Source organism: Polypterus senegalus, chromosome 9 (assembly GCF_016835505.1).
Source record: "Polypterus senegalus isolate Bchr_013 chromosome 9, ASM1683550v1, whole genome shotgun sequence".
NCBI classification, from domain to species: Eukaryota; Metazoa; Chordata; class Cladistia; order Polypteriformes; family Polypteridae; genus Polypterus; species Polypterus senegalus.
The window spans coordinates 120,160,959-120,180,795 of NC_053162.1; the positions used below are offsets into that span (position 1 = coordinate 120,160,959).

At 36.3% G+C, this 19,837-nt stretch overlaps 1 protein-coding gene across 1 annotated transcript in view; it reads right to left on the reverse strand.

Moving 5' to 3' along the window:
• LOC120535678 (C-type lectin domain family 4 member E-like) overlaps positions 1–19,837 on the reverse strand; it is a 48,558-nt gene that overhangs the window by 14,102 nt on the left and 14,619 nt on the right. Inside the window, exon 4 of the mRNA XM_039763651.1 lies at positions 17,277–17,428. Coding sequence (XP_039619585.1) covers positions 17,277–17,428 — 152 coding nt within the window. The remainder of the gene's footprint in view (positions 1–17,276; positions 17,429–19,837) is intronic.

Below are 19,837 nucleotides of genomic sequence, written 5' to 3' on the forward strand. Positions count from 1 at the left end.
TTCTCTATGCACAACTGAGTGAGCAGAAAGATCAACGAGGTGGAGATGAATGCGCACAGCAGCATAATTTATCAACCCATGACAAAGACCATGATGGTGAGGGTGACAATGAGTAACAAGATATATCAGTGTCTTTGCCTGATGCTGAAACAGTTGCTGCTGGTCACTTGCATTTGCTTCCAAACATTCAGCGAGATATTGAATTTCAAGACATAGAACATCAAAAAGAAATGGACAACAACATCATTGCGCAAAATGTTTTTTTTTGATTACAGAGATTCAGGATTATGGCCTTCATCAATCTATGAATCCAAGCAAATTTTCTTAGTTAAGGAGGGGCATTTCAGAGAGGAGCATGTGAAATATCCACCAAGTGAGGATTCTTCAGAAAGATGTAATTTTTCTGCAAGTTTTTCTCTCGCAAACTGAAAAATGATGAGACTGTGAACCGTATCTGGCTTGTTTATTTGAAACACAAACACACTGTCTTTTGTTTTTGTTGTAGTCTGTTTTGTGATTCAAAAATAAAACTGATCACAGAGGGAAAGAGCGACTGGAAGAACATCTGTAGTTCAATCACCACCAAAGCACCTGAACGCTATTAGAGAATGGCATGAAATGGCACTAAGACTAAAACAAGGAGAACCAATTGATAAAGAATGTCAGCAGCTGCTACAGTGAGAATGCGATGATTGGAACGACGTGATACAAAGGTTAATTTTTATTGTGCAGTTCCTTGCACAGAGAAACTTGGTGTTTTGTGGCAGCAGTAACTGAATCTGGGAGCCTAATAACGGTAATTTTTTGAGACTTGTCAAGTTTTTAGCTAAATATGACCCCTGCTTACATGAGCATCTATGTCTCATCAAAAACTATGAGATACATGACCATTATTTAGGGAATCATATCCAAAATGAACTCATCAATCTGATGGGTGAATTGGTTCTTAAGAAAATCATTGCTGATGCTCAGGTTGCCAAATATTATGTCTTCGTGCTAGATTGTACTACTGATGCCAGCCATCAGGAGCAGATGACTATGATAATATGAATTGTCAATGTTAAAGCGACAACCAATGAGATTTGTGAGCATTTTGTGGGCTTTTTGACAGTAGGTAGTAGCACAGGATTGAGTCTGACAGAAGCATGCTTGAAAAAGCTTGATGAACTGAACTTGCAAATACAAAACTACAGGAGGCAAGGGTACAACAATGGAGCATATATGAAGGGACACAACAGCACAGTACAAAAACACATACCTGAGCTAAATTAAAAACCATTTTACATTTCATGCGGTTGTCACAACTTAAACTTGGTGCTCACTTATATGGCCAAATCATCAACTACGACCATTACCCTTTTAGGGATTTTGCATTAGATTTATGTGCTGTTTGCTGTGTCAACTCAACTGCGGGAAATGTAAAGGATCATGTGAAAACTTTTACTGTGAAGCAAATCTCAGAAACATGCTGGGAATGTTGAATAGACTCTTGTTAAAGCTGTGAGCTTTCAGATAGGATCGATTTATAATATATTGATTAAGATCTCTAAGAGTGCAAATGATCCAAAGGCAAGAATGGAGGGTACCGCTTTGGCAAACCAAATTACACATTACCCTTTCTTTGTGTCATTAGTAATCTGGTATGATTTCTTAGTGCAAATTAATATTGTTTGCAAAATGTTGCAAAGTGAGGATATGTAGATTGACATCGCTTTCAATTGCATTTAGAACACAGGTTTCGAATCGGCCCAAGATGCAGCCAAAGAGTTAGCTACAGAACTGGAAATAGACGAGAAAGAAATACACTTTCCAGCTGCACAGACCACACGTAGAAGGTGAGTGTGGAGACAATTTGATTATGAAACTCATGATGAACCGATATGTGATCCTAAAGATGAGATCTTCAATGTCTTGTTAGATCAAGCCCTAATGTCAATGACTGAATGATTTAACCAGATGAAGACCCATTATGACAATTTTGGGTTCCTGCACAATTTCAGATGTATTACGAGCATGAGTGAAACTGATTTGACAGAGTATTGCAATGTTCTCAGTAATATCTTAACAGATGAAATTAATGGGTCCGATGTTGATGCTCATGATTTATATGCTGAATTGCATAATTTAGCAAATTTGATTCCACAAACTATTTCTGCTCTTAAAAGTCTGCAATTCATATACAAGAACAATTTGCAAGATTCTTTCATAAATGTCTCTGTTGCATTACGTATCGCTTTGACAATTCCTGTAACTGTCGTGTCCGCTGAATGCAGCTTTTCAAAGCTCAAGCTGATTATGAGTGACGTACAAACAAGTATCATGCAAGACTGAATGAACGGCCTAGCATTAATATCAGTTGAGCACAAAGACGTCGGCTCCCTTGATTATTCAGACTTAATCAAAGACCTTGCAAAAATGAATGTACGCAAGGTATTTTTACATTAAAGGTTTGATTTATATGCTATGTTAGGTATAGTCGGTAGGTTCCTTTGACATGGTCCTCTCAAATCTGATATATATAATATATAATCATAAAATGAGAAGCTATGCAACATTAATTATTATGCATTTATACAGATAAAATAATTATTATGCATTCATATGGATAAAATAATTATCATACATTCATACGGATAGAAAGAGCAGGGCCCCGACAGATACCTTTGCCTAAGGCCCTAAGCTAAGAACGGCTTTGTTACAATCAAGATTGTATTTTTCTCAGCTTAGGATAGAATGCGTTAAAAGAACTTACCATGAAGAAGTAAACTGCAGGTTACGGAAAGAAAAAAAGAGAAAAGGTGGAAAAGATGAATATTAAGGAGCTCAAAAAGAACTTTGAGAGATTTAGTAATAATTGCAGCTGCTGAGTCTGTGTTAGTAATAACTCCTAAAGTGAGAAAGAAAAGCTGGATGACCAAAGAAATACTGGCTATGATGGGGCAACGCAGGAAGATGAGTAGAGGGTCAACACAATACAAGGAGTTAAACAAGGAGATATGTAGACAATGCTAGAAAGCAAAAGAGAATTTGAACATGGAGCCTTTTGAGCAAAAGAACCCACAATGTTTCCATGACAAGGTACAAGAGATAATTGGACAACGGAAACAAGTAACAATGGGATTATAGAAGCAAAAGATGGTTAAGTCATCATGAAACAAGAAGAGATGCTGCAAAGATGGAAAGAGCATATTACAGAGCTATTCAATGATAATTGTAGTAACTGGCCTAATATAAAGAATTCCAGTGGGTGTCCGATATTGGAGGATCAGGTAAAGAAGGCTTTGGATAGTATGACAAAAAGGAAGGCAGCTGGACCAAATCGGATAGTCACTGAAATGTTGACAGTGCTTGATATGTTTGGTATTGAATGTATTAGTCAGTTGGCAAATAAGATTTATGAGGAGGGTTATTTTCCAAAAAAGATGTGTAAATCTATATTCATTGCTATTCTGAAGAAACCAGGTGCAACAAAGTGTGAGCTATATCGAGCTATTAGTCTCAATAATCAACTAACCAAAATGATATTTAAGATGTTATTAAACAGGCTGGGTGGAGGAATGGTTAGTGAAGTGTCAGAAGAACAATATGGTTTTATGCCAGATAAAGGAACAAGAAATGTGATTTTTGTACTCAGGATGTTAGCAGAAAGAGCAATTGAAATGTAGAAAGATATCCATGTATAGATTATGTGAAAGTATTTGATTGTGTGAAGCATGAGCCATTAATTGAAATGCTTGAATATATCAATGTGGATGGACAAGATTTGGAATTATTAAAGAATTTAAATTGGGATCAGGAAGCTGCTATTAGATTAAATGGACTTATTAGTAAGTATACATAAATGAAAAGAGGAACAAGATAAGGTTGTGTTTTGTCTCCTGTTCTTTTTTCATTATATACAGAAATGATCATGCAGTATATCAGAGAACTGGAAGGAATAAAGGTTGGTGGCGTGAATATAAACAATTTGTGGTACACAGTGGATGCAGTGCTGTTAGCCAATGAAGAACAAAATCTGTCAGTTGAAGAAAGTTATGAGAAGAATCTGGAAATCAACAGAAGGAAATCCTACATGCTGGTATCCTCGAAGAAATTAACTATTTCTACCAGTAAAAGGAGAAGCCTTAGAGCAGGTGGATTGGTTTATATATCTGGGAAGAACGCTAATGGCTGATACGATAACAGACCAGGAAATAAAAAGCCCAACTGCCATAGCTAAGAGTGCTTTCAAAAATATGGAAAGGTTTTTGTTATGTAAAAAGTGTGTCAGTAAATACTTAATATTGAACATTGAAATGTTATATTTGATCTACTCTTCTGTATGGTTGTGAGAGTTGGACAATTAGTAAAGCTATTGAGGCACTCTTAGAAGTAGTGTAAATTTGGCTTCTCGGAAGGATGAAGAAAATATCATGGACTTAAAAGATTACAAATGTAGAGGTATTGTACAGAGCTGGAATGACTCGAGAATTGCTAGAGGTGATTGTGAAAACACAAATTCAATTTGTTGGCCATGTATTGTGAAAAGAAAAATTGGAAGAATAAGTATTGACTGGTTGGACAGAGGGTAAACAGGGAAGGGGTCATCAGCAATTAATGTTTTTGGCTGGCTACAATGAATAACTGGAATGAAGACACTTGACATATTGAGGAATCTCAAATACAGAAATGAGAAAGAAGCCATAGCTACCACCCATGTCAAGGTTTGGACATGGCACTTTGAATGAATACATTTTATCCATATAGGGTCACAGGGTACTCGAACCTGTCCTTTCAGAACTGGGCACAATGCAGGAACAAGCCTTGGATAGGCACACTTATTTACACCAACATACGGTATAATGGATTAGTTCAGAGTCAGCAATCAATCAGTTGTAAGATGTGCTCTTTGGGGTGTAAGTGTAAATTGTTAGAAAAAAATTAGCATGATTTGCTTTCTAATATTCACACACACACACAAAAAGCAAACCCTTTGTCTTAGTAAGAGATAATATTCACATTTTTCAGCAAAACCATTGAGTTTTTAGTATGTGTTTATCACATTACGTTAATTGTAATATTAATATTGCCACATGTAAAGATTAATGAATGAATGAATGAATTAATTACCCTGCTTACAGCACCTAATCTTCATATTATTACTACATCATTATTGATGGGCTGTGTTTCCAATAACTTAAAAGCAGACATTGTCAGAACCTTACGGAAGACATTAGGTTTAGCCTTTAATGATTATAAACCAGTTTCACACACACATTTTTAGTCTTGCATACTCAATATCAATAAACACTACAAAATATTTCAAAATTCTGAGTCCAGGTTTTTCAAAGACATGGAACAGAAACGATTTTCACTAATGTTAACTAATATTGGTAAAGACATTCTATTTTAATATCCACTGATAGGAGATTTTCAACAATTGTACTGTTTCAGATTATCAACAATTGTACTGTTTCAGATTAAAGTTTTTGGCATATTTGACTGCAACTCAACTTATGCATTTTGTTTTTTAGCATTATGTGTAGAGCACATTGCCCAATTTTTATTTTTTCTCTGTGTTACTATTATAAGGAGTGTCACAGATGTACGGGGACACTGCCCGGCCGGGACGCCTGGACAGTCCCCAACGGGGACAATACTTCTCCTCGGCCACGAGAGGGCAGCCACCCGGGTCTATTTGGGGGCCACAGAGACGGAGCTGGGATGCCCGTGAGAGGACGTGGCCACCGCCAGGGGGCGCCCGGACAGTTGGAGAATCCTGGATGGCAGCACTCCCGCCACACCAGGAAGTGCTGCCGGAAATAATTCCAAGAAGACCCGGAGTGATTCCAGGGGCTTTCCTGACACTACCGCCACACCAGGAAGTGACGTCAAGGGGAGCACCTGGGGCTCATCCGGGTCCTGATAAAAGGGGCCGCCTCCTTTCAGACAATGAGCCAGAGTTGGGAGGAAGGAGACGAAGCTTGTGAGGAGGAGGAGGAAGGAGGTCTAAGAGAAAGAGAAAGAAAGAGAAGAAGAAGAGAAAGAGGAAAAAAGGAAGAGAGTTGGTGAGAGAAGGCATTGTGGTGCTAAAAATAAAGGAGAGTGCTTTGGACATCCTGGTGTCGGTCTGTCTGTGTTTGGGGGTACGCTGTCCACAGGAGATACATGATTCTCAGCTGCACTTACTAAAGCATAATAATATTTCTTCAGTTGTATCTAGTTAAATTGGTTAGTTTACACATTTAGATGCCTGAAGACTACCTTCACTTACAAACAGGAAATCTCTTTGTATTTGTAAACTCTGCAGATAGCAAGAAGGCACTGTTATATTTTAATTCAGAGGGTCTGAACATCACTTTTACCAAATGCATCTTCAGTTTGCATTAAATTTGAAATGCTGGGGCATGAATCACTGCCAGAATCAGTAAATAGACTATAAAACTCTAGTTCTCTAATCTACTTGGCTTCAACTTAAGTTTATGAATGATTTCAGAATGCTTCTTATAATAAATACCAATTTAAATACCTTTATCCAAATTTAACTTACTTATAACCATTCTACAGTATACACTAGAATCACATGAAGTCTGTGTTTTAACATTTCTAAGGATAAATAAAGATACTCCATGTAGTGCGGACTTTAGCTACATGGCCTCAATCCTTGGAATGGCTTACCTTCTAGTATCATAGATGCTCATCTCCCTTAGCTTTTAAATCCACATTGAAGGGCACTGAATACTCATATCACATCTCCGGAATAGGCTTTAATATGGAAATTATTATTAATTATTCTTGTTAAATAGAACCTTAGAACTTGTAATTAACAACATTAAGTAAGTTGCCTTAATGTCTTTGTTCCCACTGCATCATACCTTGTTCCTTAACTACCTTCACTAAGTTACTAGTCCAGGCTATGTTACAAGAAGATTAGGGCCAGTAAGAAAATTTAACATTAACAATGACATGTACAACACCAGGGCATCAAATGCTAAATTTATGAATGCCAACACATGATATATTGTACTGTGTTGCTTAGGTAGAGCGGTGTGTTCAGTTCGTCCAGGAGTGTGGAGCCACTAGATGATTTTATTAAGCTATGAAAAATAATTTTGATTTTACTTTTCTCAGCTTCCAGCTGGTGGGATTTTCTGTTATTAGCATCTTCTCCCTAAATGTTTTAAACATTTCTTAACTTCACATTGCAAAATAAGAACTAACTGAACTGAACTAAGGACTGTCCAAAGCTGGTACTTGCCATATGCACCTCCCAATGCATTTGATACAGGCTTCAACTTTATGTGATCTTATAAAGCAAAAAGTAGATTTTAAAATTTAGGCAAGTGTTACAACTGGCAAAAGGGACCTTAATTACAAACACAAGGAGAGCAGTTGGAAGCAAACTCTGAAGTAGACTGCATAGTACAGTGTACATTAAACATCTTCAGCAAACTCTAAAATGAAGTACAAGATGCAAGAAGCTGGAAACATGGTCAAAAGGTACTGCATATAATTAGGAACAGAGATAGCAGAAAGTGAAACAGAAATGGAGACAAAATGTAGAGGAAACAGGATTACATAGGTGAAAAGAATAAAAGCTTTGGTCCTAGTGCCAGGTTTATACAACATAATGCACGTGAAGGCCAAATGATGATGTAGTATAAGAAAAGGAGACCTAGGTGTAAGTGACTAGCAGTTAAAATCAAAGAGCAAATAGTGAGATGCAGAAAAAATATCTTGTTCTGACTAAGAAAACCAGACATTAACATCTTCCTGTACATTAAGCTCACCTTCATTATCTAAAAGAAGCGATTGCTAGGTATGTGACTATTTAACTTCCTAGCCCATCATTGTGAAAAAGCTCTGAACATGGAAGCTACTTATGCTTGTACAGCTAGATCTGTATTTAACAGGCACAAAATTCAAATAGGCCAGTCACAGAACTAATTCAAATATTACAGTAAGATAAGCACAAAACTAGCCAACATTTAGATCTCCAACCTAAGTAGACTCACTAAGCAACTAAGTGCTGATAACTAGAATATTATATAATCAGAGGTAACAGTTACCTCAAGAAACAAGCTAGTTATGAGTAAACAGTTAAATTATACTGAAGTTAGTACATTCTAGACTTGAAGTAGATGAATTGCTGCTTGTATAACTAATTCCAGTGTACTGGTCAACTTTTCTAATGTGTTTCTACATTATATTTCATATTTTTGTTCATTATACAATAGTAATATACATAGGTTACTTTGGTTTACTGAACTATGCTGCACTGAAATGCCAAAAACATTTTAAACTCCATCTTAAGATCAATCATTCATTTATGAGTTTTTTCTGAAAAACCATAATTAAAGTAGTATATCAAATCCATTGTAATCTGTTTGCTTGCTGACCCACTCCTTAATCTCTTAGTGCTTCATAAACTGACAATATTTTGTGATGACTGTAGCAACAGACTACACATAGAACACATTAAATTCACATTATGAAAATTCTCTGAAGATTTAGAATACTAAGATTATATTATAAATTATGTAATTTTCCTGATTAGATTCATTAATGCATCTGTATTATTATTTTTTATTGAAAAACATTAATCAAATTAAAATAATTTATACTGCTAATAATTACAGATTTATAAGTTGTTAATGTTTCTATGTCCATTGTTCGCATGTTTTGAAGAATCTGTAACCTAAAGAGCAGGATGAAAGGAAAGGGAAAAACTGGCACATTAGGGCAGAGTTAGTATGTTTGAATTAAAAAAAATCTGATCAGAAGAACAGAATTCTGTTCCTGTGTCTCTGAGCACCACCTCATGAATCCAACACTTACACATTAATTAAAATGTATTGTAACTGATACTCGAATACTTACACCCTCTTGGAGTCTAGTTACTTCCACTGTAAAGATTCTCTGAAATTAACATACAGATGATTTTTAAAAATATTGTGACAAAATGGCCTGGCGGTGTGCACAATATCTTTATATGAGCCAATTGGATCATTTCTCAAAAGGCAGGAAGTGTAAAGTTGTATGGTAGGTGATGAACTTGTGATATTAAAGATATTAAATAAGATATTTAAAAAGTGTCCTCCCTGTGTGTAGTTTGCATGTTCTCCCCGTGTCTATGTGGGTTTCCTCTGGGAGCTCGGGTTTCCTATCACAGTTCAAAGACAAAAAGGGTTAGGTGCATTGGTGATTTTAAATTGTCCCTAGTGTGTGTGTCCTGTGGTGGGTTGGGAGGCCAGGTGTAGTTCCCAGCTCTGGATTAAAAGAAAGCCCACTGCCTCACTTGAATTAAGTCAGAGTTTGGAGGGAGCAGGCACCACTCAGTAGGAGGTAGACAGGAGGAAGAATACTTATTGAATTTATTTGTATTGTTTATGTAACTGATTACTGGAGGATTGTGAAGAAGTGCTTGGTGTGAATAAATAGCTTTTATTTTATTGATATAATGCCTGCTGTTATATTGTGTCTTGGGTTTGGGGCTCTCTGGTGTCCACAACATGGAAAAGCAGCTTGTAAGTTATATACTCAGTAATTTCTAAGATTCATAATTTTCAGAAAATTTGCATATTTGTTAGTTTATTCACACTGTTAATGCCTGCTCAAAGTGAGAAAATCTTATTAGAGGGTTGCTGCTTTAATTTTTCTGTCTTGGTTATAGATAAATCTTTCTTTTATAATTATTTTTTTTTTAATTTAGCATCTCCTCAATTAACCTTGAAGCAACAACTGAAACTAAAAAGGCAAATCACAATTCACACACACAGATATTATGTTGATATTTATAGAAACAAAATAAAACATTTTATTGAATTAAAAATGTTGCAAGTACAGTACTTTTGACACAGAAATGCATAACTTGGCTAGATGTACATATGCTTGCTTATTCTGTAATTTTAGTCATTTGATTGCTGCTGATAAGAACTTTGTTAAATAACTTATTATGTCTTATTTTGTGGATAATGGCCACTTAAGACATCACAAGACAATTCTGATGATAACACATCATGTTTTAAGTCAGTAATAATTACAGAGTAAAAGTCTAATTGTGCTAGAAAGACAAATTTCTATTTTGCAGCTGACAACATTTTTCACAAAATTATACAGTGAAGTCCCTTTTGCTGCAAGTTATTCAAATAAACTTAAGTGAGTTGTGACTGTAAAGCCACAAATCTGAACCGTTACTCATAGATGTTTCATAAGTGATGAAACGGCCATAGGACCCTAGATTATAGCTTGATACCTTATATGTATTTTGTTTATTTTTTGCCTGAGTATACAAGTGACATTATAACTGTAGGTTAAAATAACTAGTCAGTTTATAACTCAAAAGTCAGGTGGGACGCACCCATCCCTAGGGCACTGGATATACAGTACAGACAAAAACTCTTAACAAGATAAGGTGTTTTGCACATACTTTTAGATTAAATCTTTTAGGCCAAACCATTCATCATTAGAGCGATTAGCCATTTACTTTACTAGGTAACATCACAGTGTCAGGAGACCCATGTAGGGAACATGACACAAAGGATAACTTGAAGCTCAGTAGAAGAAAAACCTCATCTATCTTGAGGTCAGCCGTGTCATTCATGAACCGCATAGACTTCTGAATCAAGACCAGCCACCTGAAGATCCTCTCTTTCTCTCTCCTGCAGAAATGCATTTTTTACGAAAACTACTCATCATCAACTTTCATATCCTAACTGAAAGGAAAACTTTTTTTTATCTGATTGGTGCAAAACGTTTTAATTTTGAGACAAATGTGTATTTTATTAGGTCTTTATATTTAGAATGTTTTGTTGCTATTGTTTTATTTGGCAATAAATGGTGCCTTAGGGAGGCATAGTGGCGCGATGGTAGCGCTGCTGCCTCGCAGTTAGGAGACCTGGGTGCGCTTCCCAGGTCCTCCCTGCATGGAGTTTGCATGTTCTCCCCGTGTCTGTGTGGGTTTCCTCCGGGTGCTCCGGTTTCCTCCCACAGTCCAAAGACATGCAGGTTAGGTGCATTGGTTACTCTAAATTGTCCCTAGTGTGTGCTTGGTGTGTGTGTGTGTGTGTGTGTGTGTGTGCCCTGCTTTGTGCTGGCACCCTGCCCAGGGTTGGCTGGGTTTGGCTCCAGCAGACCCCGTGACCCTATAGTTAGGATATAGTGGGTTGGATAATGGATGGATGGATGCTGCCTTGCATTAAGCTCCTATACTTTGTCTGAACATTTTGTGTGATTGAGGAAATAAAAGTAAATGCATGGCATTTGATGTGTGGAGGTAATTGCTTAGATGGCCAAAACGGGGCACCTCCAGTAGAGGAGCGGCACTGGAGGGAGTAATGAATAGTGGGTAAGTGACAGTAAGGCCAAAGATACACTAACGTTCACTGTCTTTGGGACACCCGGTTAGCTTGCTCTAGCCTATGTTAGTGAGTCCCTATCAGACGAGCAGTGGTAGGTTGTGCAAGTGCCACTCATTTGTTAGGGAATGTGTGTGTTCAGATAAGTGGGAGTAAGCCAATCAATAGAAAAACTAGTGCGCCCCACTCACCCCACAATAATGTATTATAAGTCATCTAAACACACATTATGGTGATTTAGGTTATAATAATATATAAATAAGTCCATAATAGCAGCCTAGATAAGCATCTCTCATTTGTAATAATTAATCTTAATCCTCATCTGCAGAACTAGGGTGTTGTACCATGTTAGCCATTATGGACGTAGTGAGAAGTTAAGCAAAATGACACCTTTTATTGGCTAACTAGAAAGATTACAATATGCAAGCTTTTGAAGCATTCAGGCCCTTCAGGCAAGATGGTATGCTCATATGTTTTGCATTTGTAAACTGTTAGTCAAAACCACTGGTATATGCAGACATGCAGTTGTGGGTGGATGCCAGATGTGTGCTTCACATTGTATAAGAAAGGCGGAAATGTGATGGGAGCAGCAGAAAACTTAAGTGTGTAATTCTCTGATGTGGAGATCAGACTTTCAGCTAAGGGAATTTGCTGAGGATACATGCTGTGTGTAAACAGTCATCTTATGTTTGTACAGCAAGTCTTTTATTGTTAAATCTCAGGAAATGTTTTGTCACTTTTTTCCTGCTGATTTTTTTAGTGTTCCAGACAACTACTGTGGTATATTTAAAATTCAGACAAATATTAATTAAAACATTCGTATTTATTATCTTAAATTATTTAAATACTGAATGAAATAAAAGTCAAAGGAGTATTTTACAAAACAAATCAGCTATTCTTTGCTAAAAGAGGGTGCCTCTAGGCGTTTCTTCTCTTCAGACAGAAATGCCACAAGGATGATATTCATAACTAGAGAATACAAAGTATCAAAACAACAGATGAAGCTAAAGTAAAATCCTGCTTCTCCACTGGGAGGGTAGCATGGTGACCCAATAGACAGTAATACTGCCTTATGGACCCAGCATCCTTGGTTCAAATTCCACAACCATTTACTGACTGTGTGGGTTTACATTTCCTTAAGTGTTTAAAGAGTGTTTTCTCCAATTACTTCTCTTTTTCCTTCTAATATTATTCTTGAATTTCTCTCATTTTAGGTTAACTTGAGGTTTGATATTGGTCCAGTTTGTAAGTGTGTGCGTAAAAGAGCCTTGTGATAGACTGGTAATCCATCTAGTGTTGGTTCTTGCCTTGAAGCTGATGGTCCTGGGATAGACTTTGGCATCTTGCTGCCTTGAATTCAGTTAATCAGGTTTAGGAATGTTATGTAGGGTAACTGGATATCCTCCTTTTGGTGACTAAAATATTGTTCCAGTTGAGAGTTATACAATTTGTAAAATTGTCTGGAATTTTTCTGCTCAGACGATGTAAACAAACATAGGCCTACATATTATCATTTGTTCCTTACACTACCAGTAGACACTTTAAAGTTTCAGCAGCATAGCTTGGTAGTCTGAACCTTCCAGAGTAGAGGTTTGCTTAATGAACAACATGCATGCAGGTTCAAACAACAGCTGATGTTGGAGGCAGAGTGTACAATCTGTAGAATTGCATGTACTGTACAGGTATACTGTATGTCAATAGCAATTACAGATGCTAGCAACTTAGGAGCCCATGTTCACTCCACAAAGCAAATAACTGCTGTTAGGAATAAAACTAATCAGCAAAAGTGGCAGAACGTTTTGTGAGACCAGGCAAGCAAATGATGCTGTATCTGCAGCTGAAGGAGCATCTTCAAATGCGGACACAAAGTATTCCCTTTCACCTACTACCCATCTCTGAGTGCCTCTAAGAGATTCCAGTCCTTTTTTCTCCCTTCAGAATCTAAATTCTGATTGCCTTTTTAAACTCCCCTAAATGACAGGTCTGGACTAGGACTTGTAAATCACTTCTGGAGGCACCCCAGGCCAACATGTTTTGACTTGCACTTAAATGGCTTAGGCCTCAATTTTAAGCGGCACCACCTCATCTGGCCAATCTGCTAAAATGGAGGCATTAAGTTGGTTATCTTTATTTGCTACAGTATGTACTTTACTCTTTTCATGTAACCTGATCAATTGTCCTAAGTCATGTTTACCAAAAGTTAACTAATGAGGTGATCCCCATAAATGTACTGAATATGTCACCTTTGTATCACACTTTCAGGAAACTGTTTTCTGAGACCTGCTTGTGTGGATTTTGCCTCTTCTCCCATATGCTGCTTTGTTTCTCCCCAGGTACTAAAACAGTGATATGTGTTTTTGTCTGTGAATTTTGGATCTTGCTGTTTTTAATTGGCCTTGTATGAGTGTTTATGAGTATTTGAGTGCATGGGAATGATCTTGATACTCAGTCCCAAGCTGACTCCAGGTTCCAAGTACCTTCATTTGGATTGTTTTACTAGGAATATCTTCTGATCATGGTGCTCTAGAGCATCAGTGTGTTCCAAACTGGTCAGAAGTGCGTGGGAGAATGTTGGTTAATGTATATACCATATTTTCATTTCCATTTGTTCAAACATTTATTCTACATTAAATCTAAACAGTGTACAGTGCCTTTGATAAAGATATGCTAAATCCATGTCTTACATGCCCCATTACCCAGTTTATATTGATAAGAAGCATAATGCTGTCTTCTGATTGTAATCCTCCTGAATGAATTTACAAGCAAACTGCTCTTCATTAATATGATTTATAAAATAAATGATTTCTTATGACTTTTGCTAAACATTATCTTTCCTTTATTCATTTAATATTAATTCCTAGATGTTGCTTATGCAAGACATATACATTACTGATGAATAAATGTTTCTAAACTTTTTGGGCAAAAGTGAACAAGAAAATATGGGAGAGACATCATTACTGACATGATGCGTATTAACCCATTAGGCACCAAACAGTGAACATCAAGACAACATGCTGGTATGTGCTGAGGAAATGAACATCCTGATTATAACAAGTCTTTCTGAAAATACATCCTAATTCCAAAGAGCTAATGGAAGCCAGAGGAAGGATGGGAGTACAATACAAATTACACCAAGAGAGGCCTGGTTAGGTATTTAAAGTAGGCTGGAGAAATCTGATCTCATTGTCCTTCCTTTCAAGTCTTGTTCTATTATTAATAGTGCTATACATACAGTGTGCTTATATATATTTATATATATATATATATATAGTAACAGGGATACTCCCTATGACAAGCAATGTCTGAACCAACAATGGAAGTAAAACTCATTTTTTGTTTTATTACAAGGGGAAGGTCTTGGAAAGACTGGAAGTAAAGATTAAGACTGCTTTGGAAAAAGGAGACAGCAAATGAAAGTGTTGTGTTTCTAAGAGATGTGGTAAAATCACATTCACAAAAATGAATAATGTGAATGACTGAAATGCACATTTCAAAAGATACAATAACAATGACCTTGAGTCATACTATTAGCAATTGCATGTCTTCTCATTTTTCTGTGTTGCCTTAACATTGGATGCTTTCCACAAAGGGTACTGCTTTCTTAATGTGTTGTTTCTTTTTTGTAGTTGTGCCAGTTTTAAACTGTAAAGCTATCAGAATTAAAAAGCAGTGATATATTTAAAATCTTGTTGGTATGACGTTCATCTGCATCCAGCCCTGCAAGCAGGTCCTCCAACTTACAAGGAAAACTTGGGGGTTGGTGGCAGGATTGGCACTGCAGCCACTGTAAAAAAAACCTCACACTGTACCAGTGTGGTGCTGAGGTGTCACCCGCTGCACTTGAGTCCCAGTCCAGGTGGTCTGTCATGTGGTGGGGGTGGCGTCGCACTATCAGCGCATGCTCCAAACCTTATATAATATGCAAGTTTTTTATATTTTAATTTCTCTGTGATTGTCGAATATTATTGCCCATGAGGCACTGTGTACTTTCACTAATAAATTTATTTGACAGAGAAATGACCTGATCCTTTGTTGCCATGTGGAGACCTTGTCTCTTGTCGATGACACTCACTGGATGTTCTTATTTTCATGGGTTAACAGAAATGAAGGTTTTGACAAAAGTATAAAAGGTGACAGTGATAATCCAACCTATATTTTTAAATGTATTTAATTTTGCAAATAACTGCCCATCCAGATATAACTCAGGAGATAACTATTTTAATTTTCTTAGACTAAGCCCTTAGGAGCTAATTGTGTCAATTCCAGCTTTATTCTGTTACTTTTTTTGTTCTAAATGCCTATTTTTGCACTAATAAGCTGACATCAAGTGCTTCCCAGCTCCTAACATCAAACATATTATAGAATATGGTCATTTCAATGTAGATATGGGGGAGCAAAGGGGTTACCAGCCTAACCTACCCACTCTCCAATCAGCTATTCCTCTTCACACTTATACATTTAAATAATTAAAAATACATAAATGTTTAAATACATACATGTTTAAACAGTTTAAATACAGACATAAAGCTCAAGTATTAGAGGAGGAGCAGATACTGTATTTATTAAAAACTGGAGGCATGTCTGTCCTGCACAAACAATGTTATAGCTCATCAGTTGCAGGATAAAAGTTATTACGGAAAAAAAGCATAAATAAAATAAATTAAAAAAACAAAAAAAACAACAGTATGGGAAATGGTGAGCACAAGCACGAAAGGTAGCAGAAAAAGGAAGGATAAAAATATAACACTTAAAGGTTTATTTGAAAAACTCACTGTAAAATAAAATAAAGGGACATGGGTTGTAATTTGATGACAAAGATGCTAGAGAGATAATTGATGGCACTGATGTCATTTAGAATCAACTGTCCCGTAAGTGGTGTTGCATGTCAAAGTTTCCTGACCCATTGTTAGCCTTTTTCAGAAGTAGCAGACACAAGGCAGGAACTAAACCATATTCCCATGACAAACCAGAGTAGCACAATCTCATTCACACATGGCCACAGTTTATAATTACTGTTAAATCTAACAGTGTCTGCTTGAAACATGAGAAATCCTGACACTTTAGAAGAAATGTGTGAACAATCGGAAATCTGCAGATTACATAAAAGCATCCTACCTAATATAAAGTTGTCAATAGGCAGCAATACAACTAACCATGGTGGCTTTCAAGTAGTGAAAATAGAAATTAAAACAACAGGAATTCTGGGACAAAGTACCAGGTTATATACTTAAGCAGATTTTGGGATAACTTAGCTGTTAACTAATTGTAGATGATAGACTTTCATTTATGGCATTTCCTATGTTCAGAAAATAAACACTTTTGTATATATTGGATATTTATAGCTGTATATTAAATTATGATGTATGTATATGTCACAGCAGGCTGTGTTTAGTTGTCACATTGATGACAAAAACAGTTGCCATCATCTTTTGTTACTTTTGTCTACTTGTATAAAAGGTGTTCTAAATCTTTGCCATGCACAAACAAATGTCCAGTTGAGCAGTATTTATACTTTATTTTTTCTTGCTTTAATTTTATATTATAATAAATATATACACTGTTGATCAATATTTCATAAACATTATTATTTGTCTTTTTCTTTTAATGATTCTGCCCTGCATATCGTATGCATTAAAAGATACTACATTTATATTATTTAATAATATTATTTATGTTTTTACTGAAAGTTAAAAGTAAGACTTCTTTTGGTAAATACTATAAAAAAATAAACTCTAAGGCAATTTTTGAGACATCTTAAACAGCTTACACATCCATTTTCTATGCAGAAAACTAAAGCCATAAATAATTCCTATCTATCTCCACATCTTGCACAACAAGGGCAATATTTTCTGCCCTTAAAGCTGACCTGTACGTATATAATCACATATGAATAAATGACATTGTTTTTTTTATCCATCCATTTACTGTATGAAAACTCACATGCTCTTCTTGCGTTTCAAGAATAGCCAGGGTTCCTCCAAGATTTTCACAGGTAGTTTCACTCTCACTCCAGGTTTTGCGTTCAGTATTAAAAGAGAAACACTTTTTCTTGTGTTGAATCCAATTCATTGGGCATGCCTGGCATAAATGACCTTCAAAAGGAAAAAATATTCAGAAAGTAAATAAATTAGTTTACTGTGTTTATGCAATGTTTTCCATTATACTTTTCTGTATTGTAAATCTTAATGTTCTCTGAAGTGAGTTTTTTCTTTCTCACTATTTTTTGGAACTCAGTTCATAACCAACTGTTCAATGCTGTTGGTGGGATATCCACAGAAAGATTCTCTGTTGTGTTTTCTGCCACATTAAGGCACTATAACGGAAGCGGGTTTCCAAAAACCCATATAAAGTGCCAGACCTGCCATAAAATCAGGTGGGCCCCCTGCATTTGGCCTCAACCTAGGCACCCTAACCTCTACTTAAAAGGCAGGCCAGGCTGCACAGGCTCTGAAATGAGGCAGAGATTTTTAAAAGTTCAAATACATAACCAAAGGATCACAAAACACTGAGAACAGATAAACAGTGAACTCTCAAATCCAAAACACTGAAAAAACTATTATATTATCAAATAATGTATTAGGTACAAAAGGCAGCAGGGCAAAAAAGACAAGAACAATGCAAAAATAAGCAAACTAATACAAATAAAATCAAAGACAGCACCCTGTCCAAAAGCCAGAAAATACAAACAAAAACAAAAGAAACAAAACAAGAATCAATAATTAACCAAATACCATTAATGCCAAAGCTGTTGAACACTCCCCAGTTTTGGCTTAAGTACTGCTGGGGCCAGTAACATAGCTGCTTAAGTATGTGGTCCTGCCTCTTTAGGGGTCACATACAGGAGGCATGGCACATAACCAAAAAAACTAAACATATACTGTACTTACCAAAAACCATAACAGTAAATTTAAACAGCAGGTCAAGGTATTACTAAAGTACAACACAGACAAAGCAAAACAAACACTATATACAAATCTTTATCTTTAAACAGCAAAAAAAGACTAAATAAAGAAAAAATAAACTTAAGAAAGGGTAACAACTCTGACTGAACCATAATAGACCCTGGTTGAAGCTTATAGGATCTTACTGGCCACAACTCCATACTTGAAGTAGGCAGCTCAAAAACTGGTTGGTGAAGGCCATAGGCTTGTGGAGAAAAAAAGGTACTGAGTTGTGTTTCTTACAGGTTGGAAAGCAGACCAGTTTCTCCACTAGCTAGACTGGGAACTATAAAGTACACGCAGGTTCAGAGTAGCATTGGAATGAGTTATTTTCTGCTTTTTTTGTACTTTGTTACTCCTTGTATTCAATCCCTTCCTTGTATTCTTTATTTTATTAAAAAAAAAACAAATTTACAGTTTTCAACTTCTTGATGGCTATTTCAGAAATAGCTTAAGAGCATTTCCTTTTGTCAACAAGACAATATACTTCAGTCAGCAATCCTTTAGCTTACAATATACTCACATCCATTTATCTTGTTGATCCACCAAAACAGAAATGGAAAAGGGGCAGACAGTTCTTAATAGTTGGAGATAACTGTTACTCAGCAAATATGGACTAATATTATAGTTGTTTATAACTGGTTGCAACACATTCATTAAAGCATAGCATAACATTCTCAATACTACTTAATTAAATTCTGGGTCATGGGGCCAGAGCCTGTGGAATCATCGACTGCAAGGCAGGATGCCTGCCTGGAGAGGGTACCAGTCCATTACAGGAGTTATTCATGCATACACAAACAGAGCCAGTTTTGAAGTGCCAGTTAATATAAAACATGGGCATCTTGAGACTTTAGAAGAAAACTGAGTACATGGAGAAAAACCACAGGCAACAAATGGATGTGGGACTTCAGCTTGCTGTATCTGTGAGGTGGCAGCACTTCACAGTCAGTGGGATATTGTTATAATATTAAATATTACTTTGGTCAGTGACTTAATGGACGAGAATGTTGGCATTTCTACTTAAAAACTTTTAGTAGGGTTCTTTCTGATTCTTAGGCAAAAATGTTTACATTACTACTTATTAACTTTTAGTTGGCTTCTTTCCTATTTTTTGGCACTGAGTAAGTATACAACACTAGCAAAACCAATGTATGCCCATGGCACTCCAGTACATGGTGCTGTAGGGATATCAACTCCATTGAACTCAAGAATCCTTTATAGTATTCAATGTTTATTCTGAACTGGTACATACAAATTTAAAAATAGTATATAACTTCTGGTATCTTTATTTAAGTGAAAGTCAATAAAGATAATGCATTATTGTTTTTGTTTTCTTCACTTAGCTCACTATCACAGAGACATCTCTTTGTCACCATATACATTAACTACAGCCACTAAAAGCACCAAAGTAAATGCTGTGTAGGAATGAAAGTGGGGTAAGATGGTACATTATGAGGTATAGGTGGAAGGAGTAAAACTAAGGGATGTGAAAGGTGCAACATGTCAAAGTGGATATTAAAGGTAGCCATTCAAAAAAATAAAAAGTGCACTCAAAAG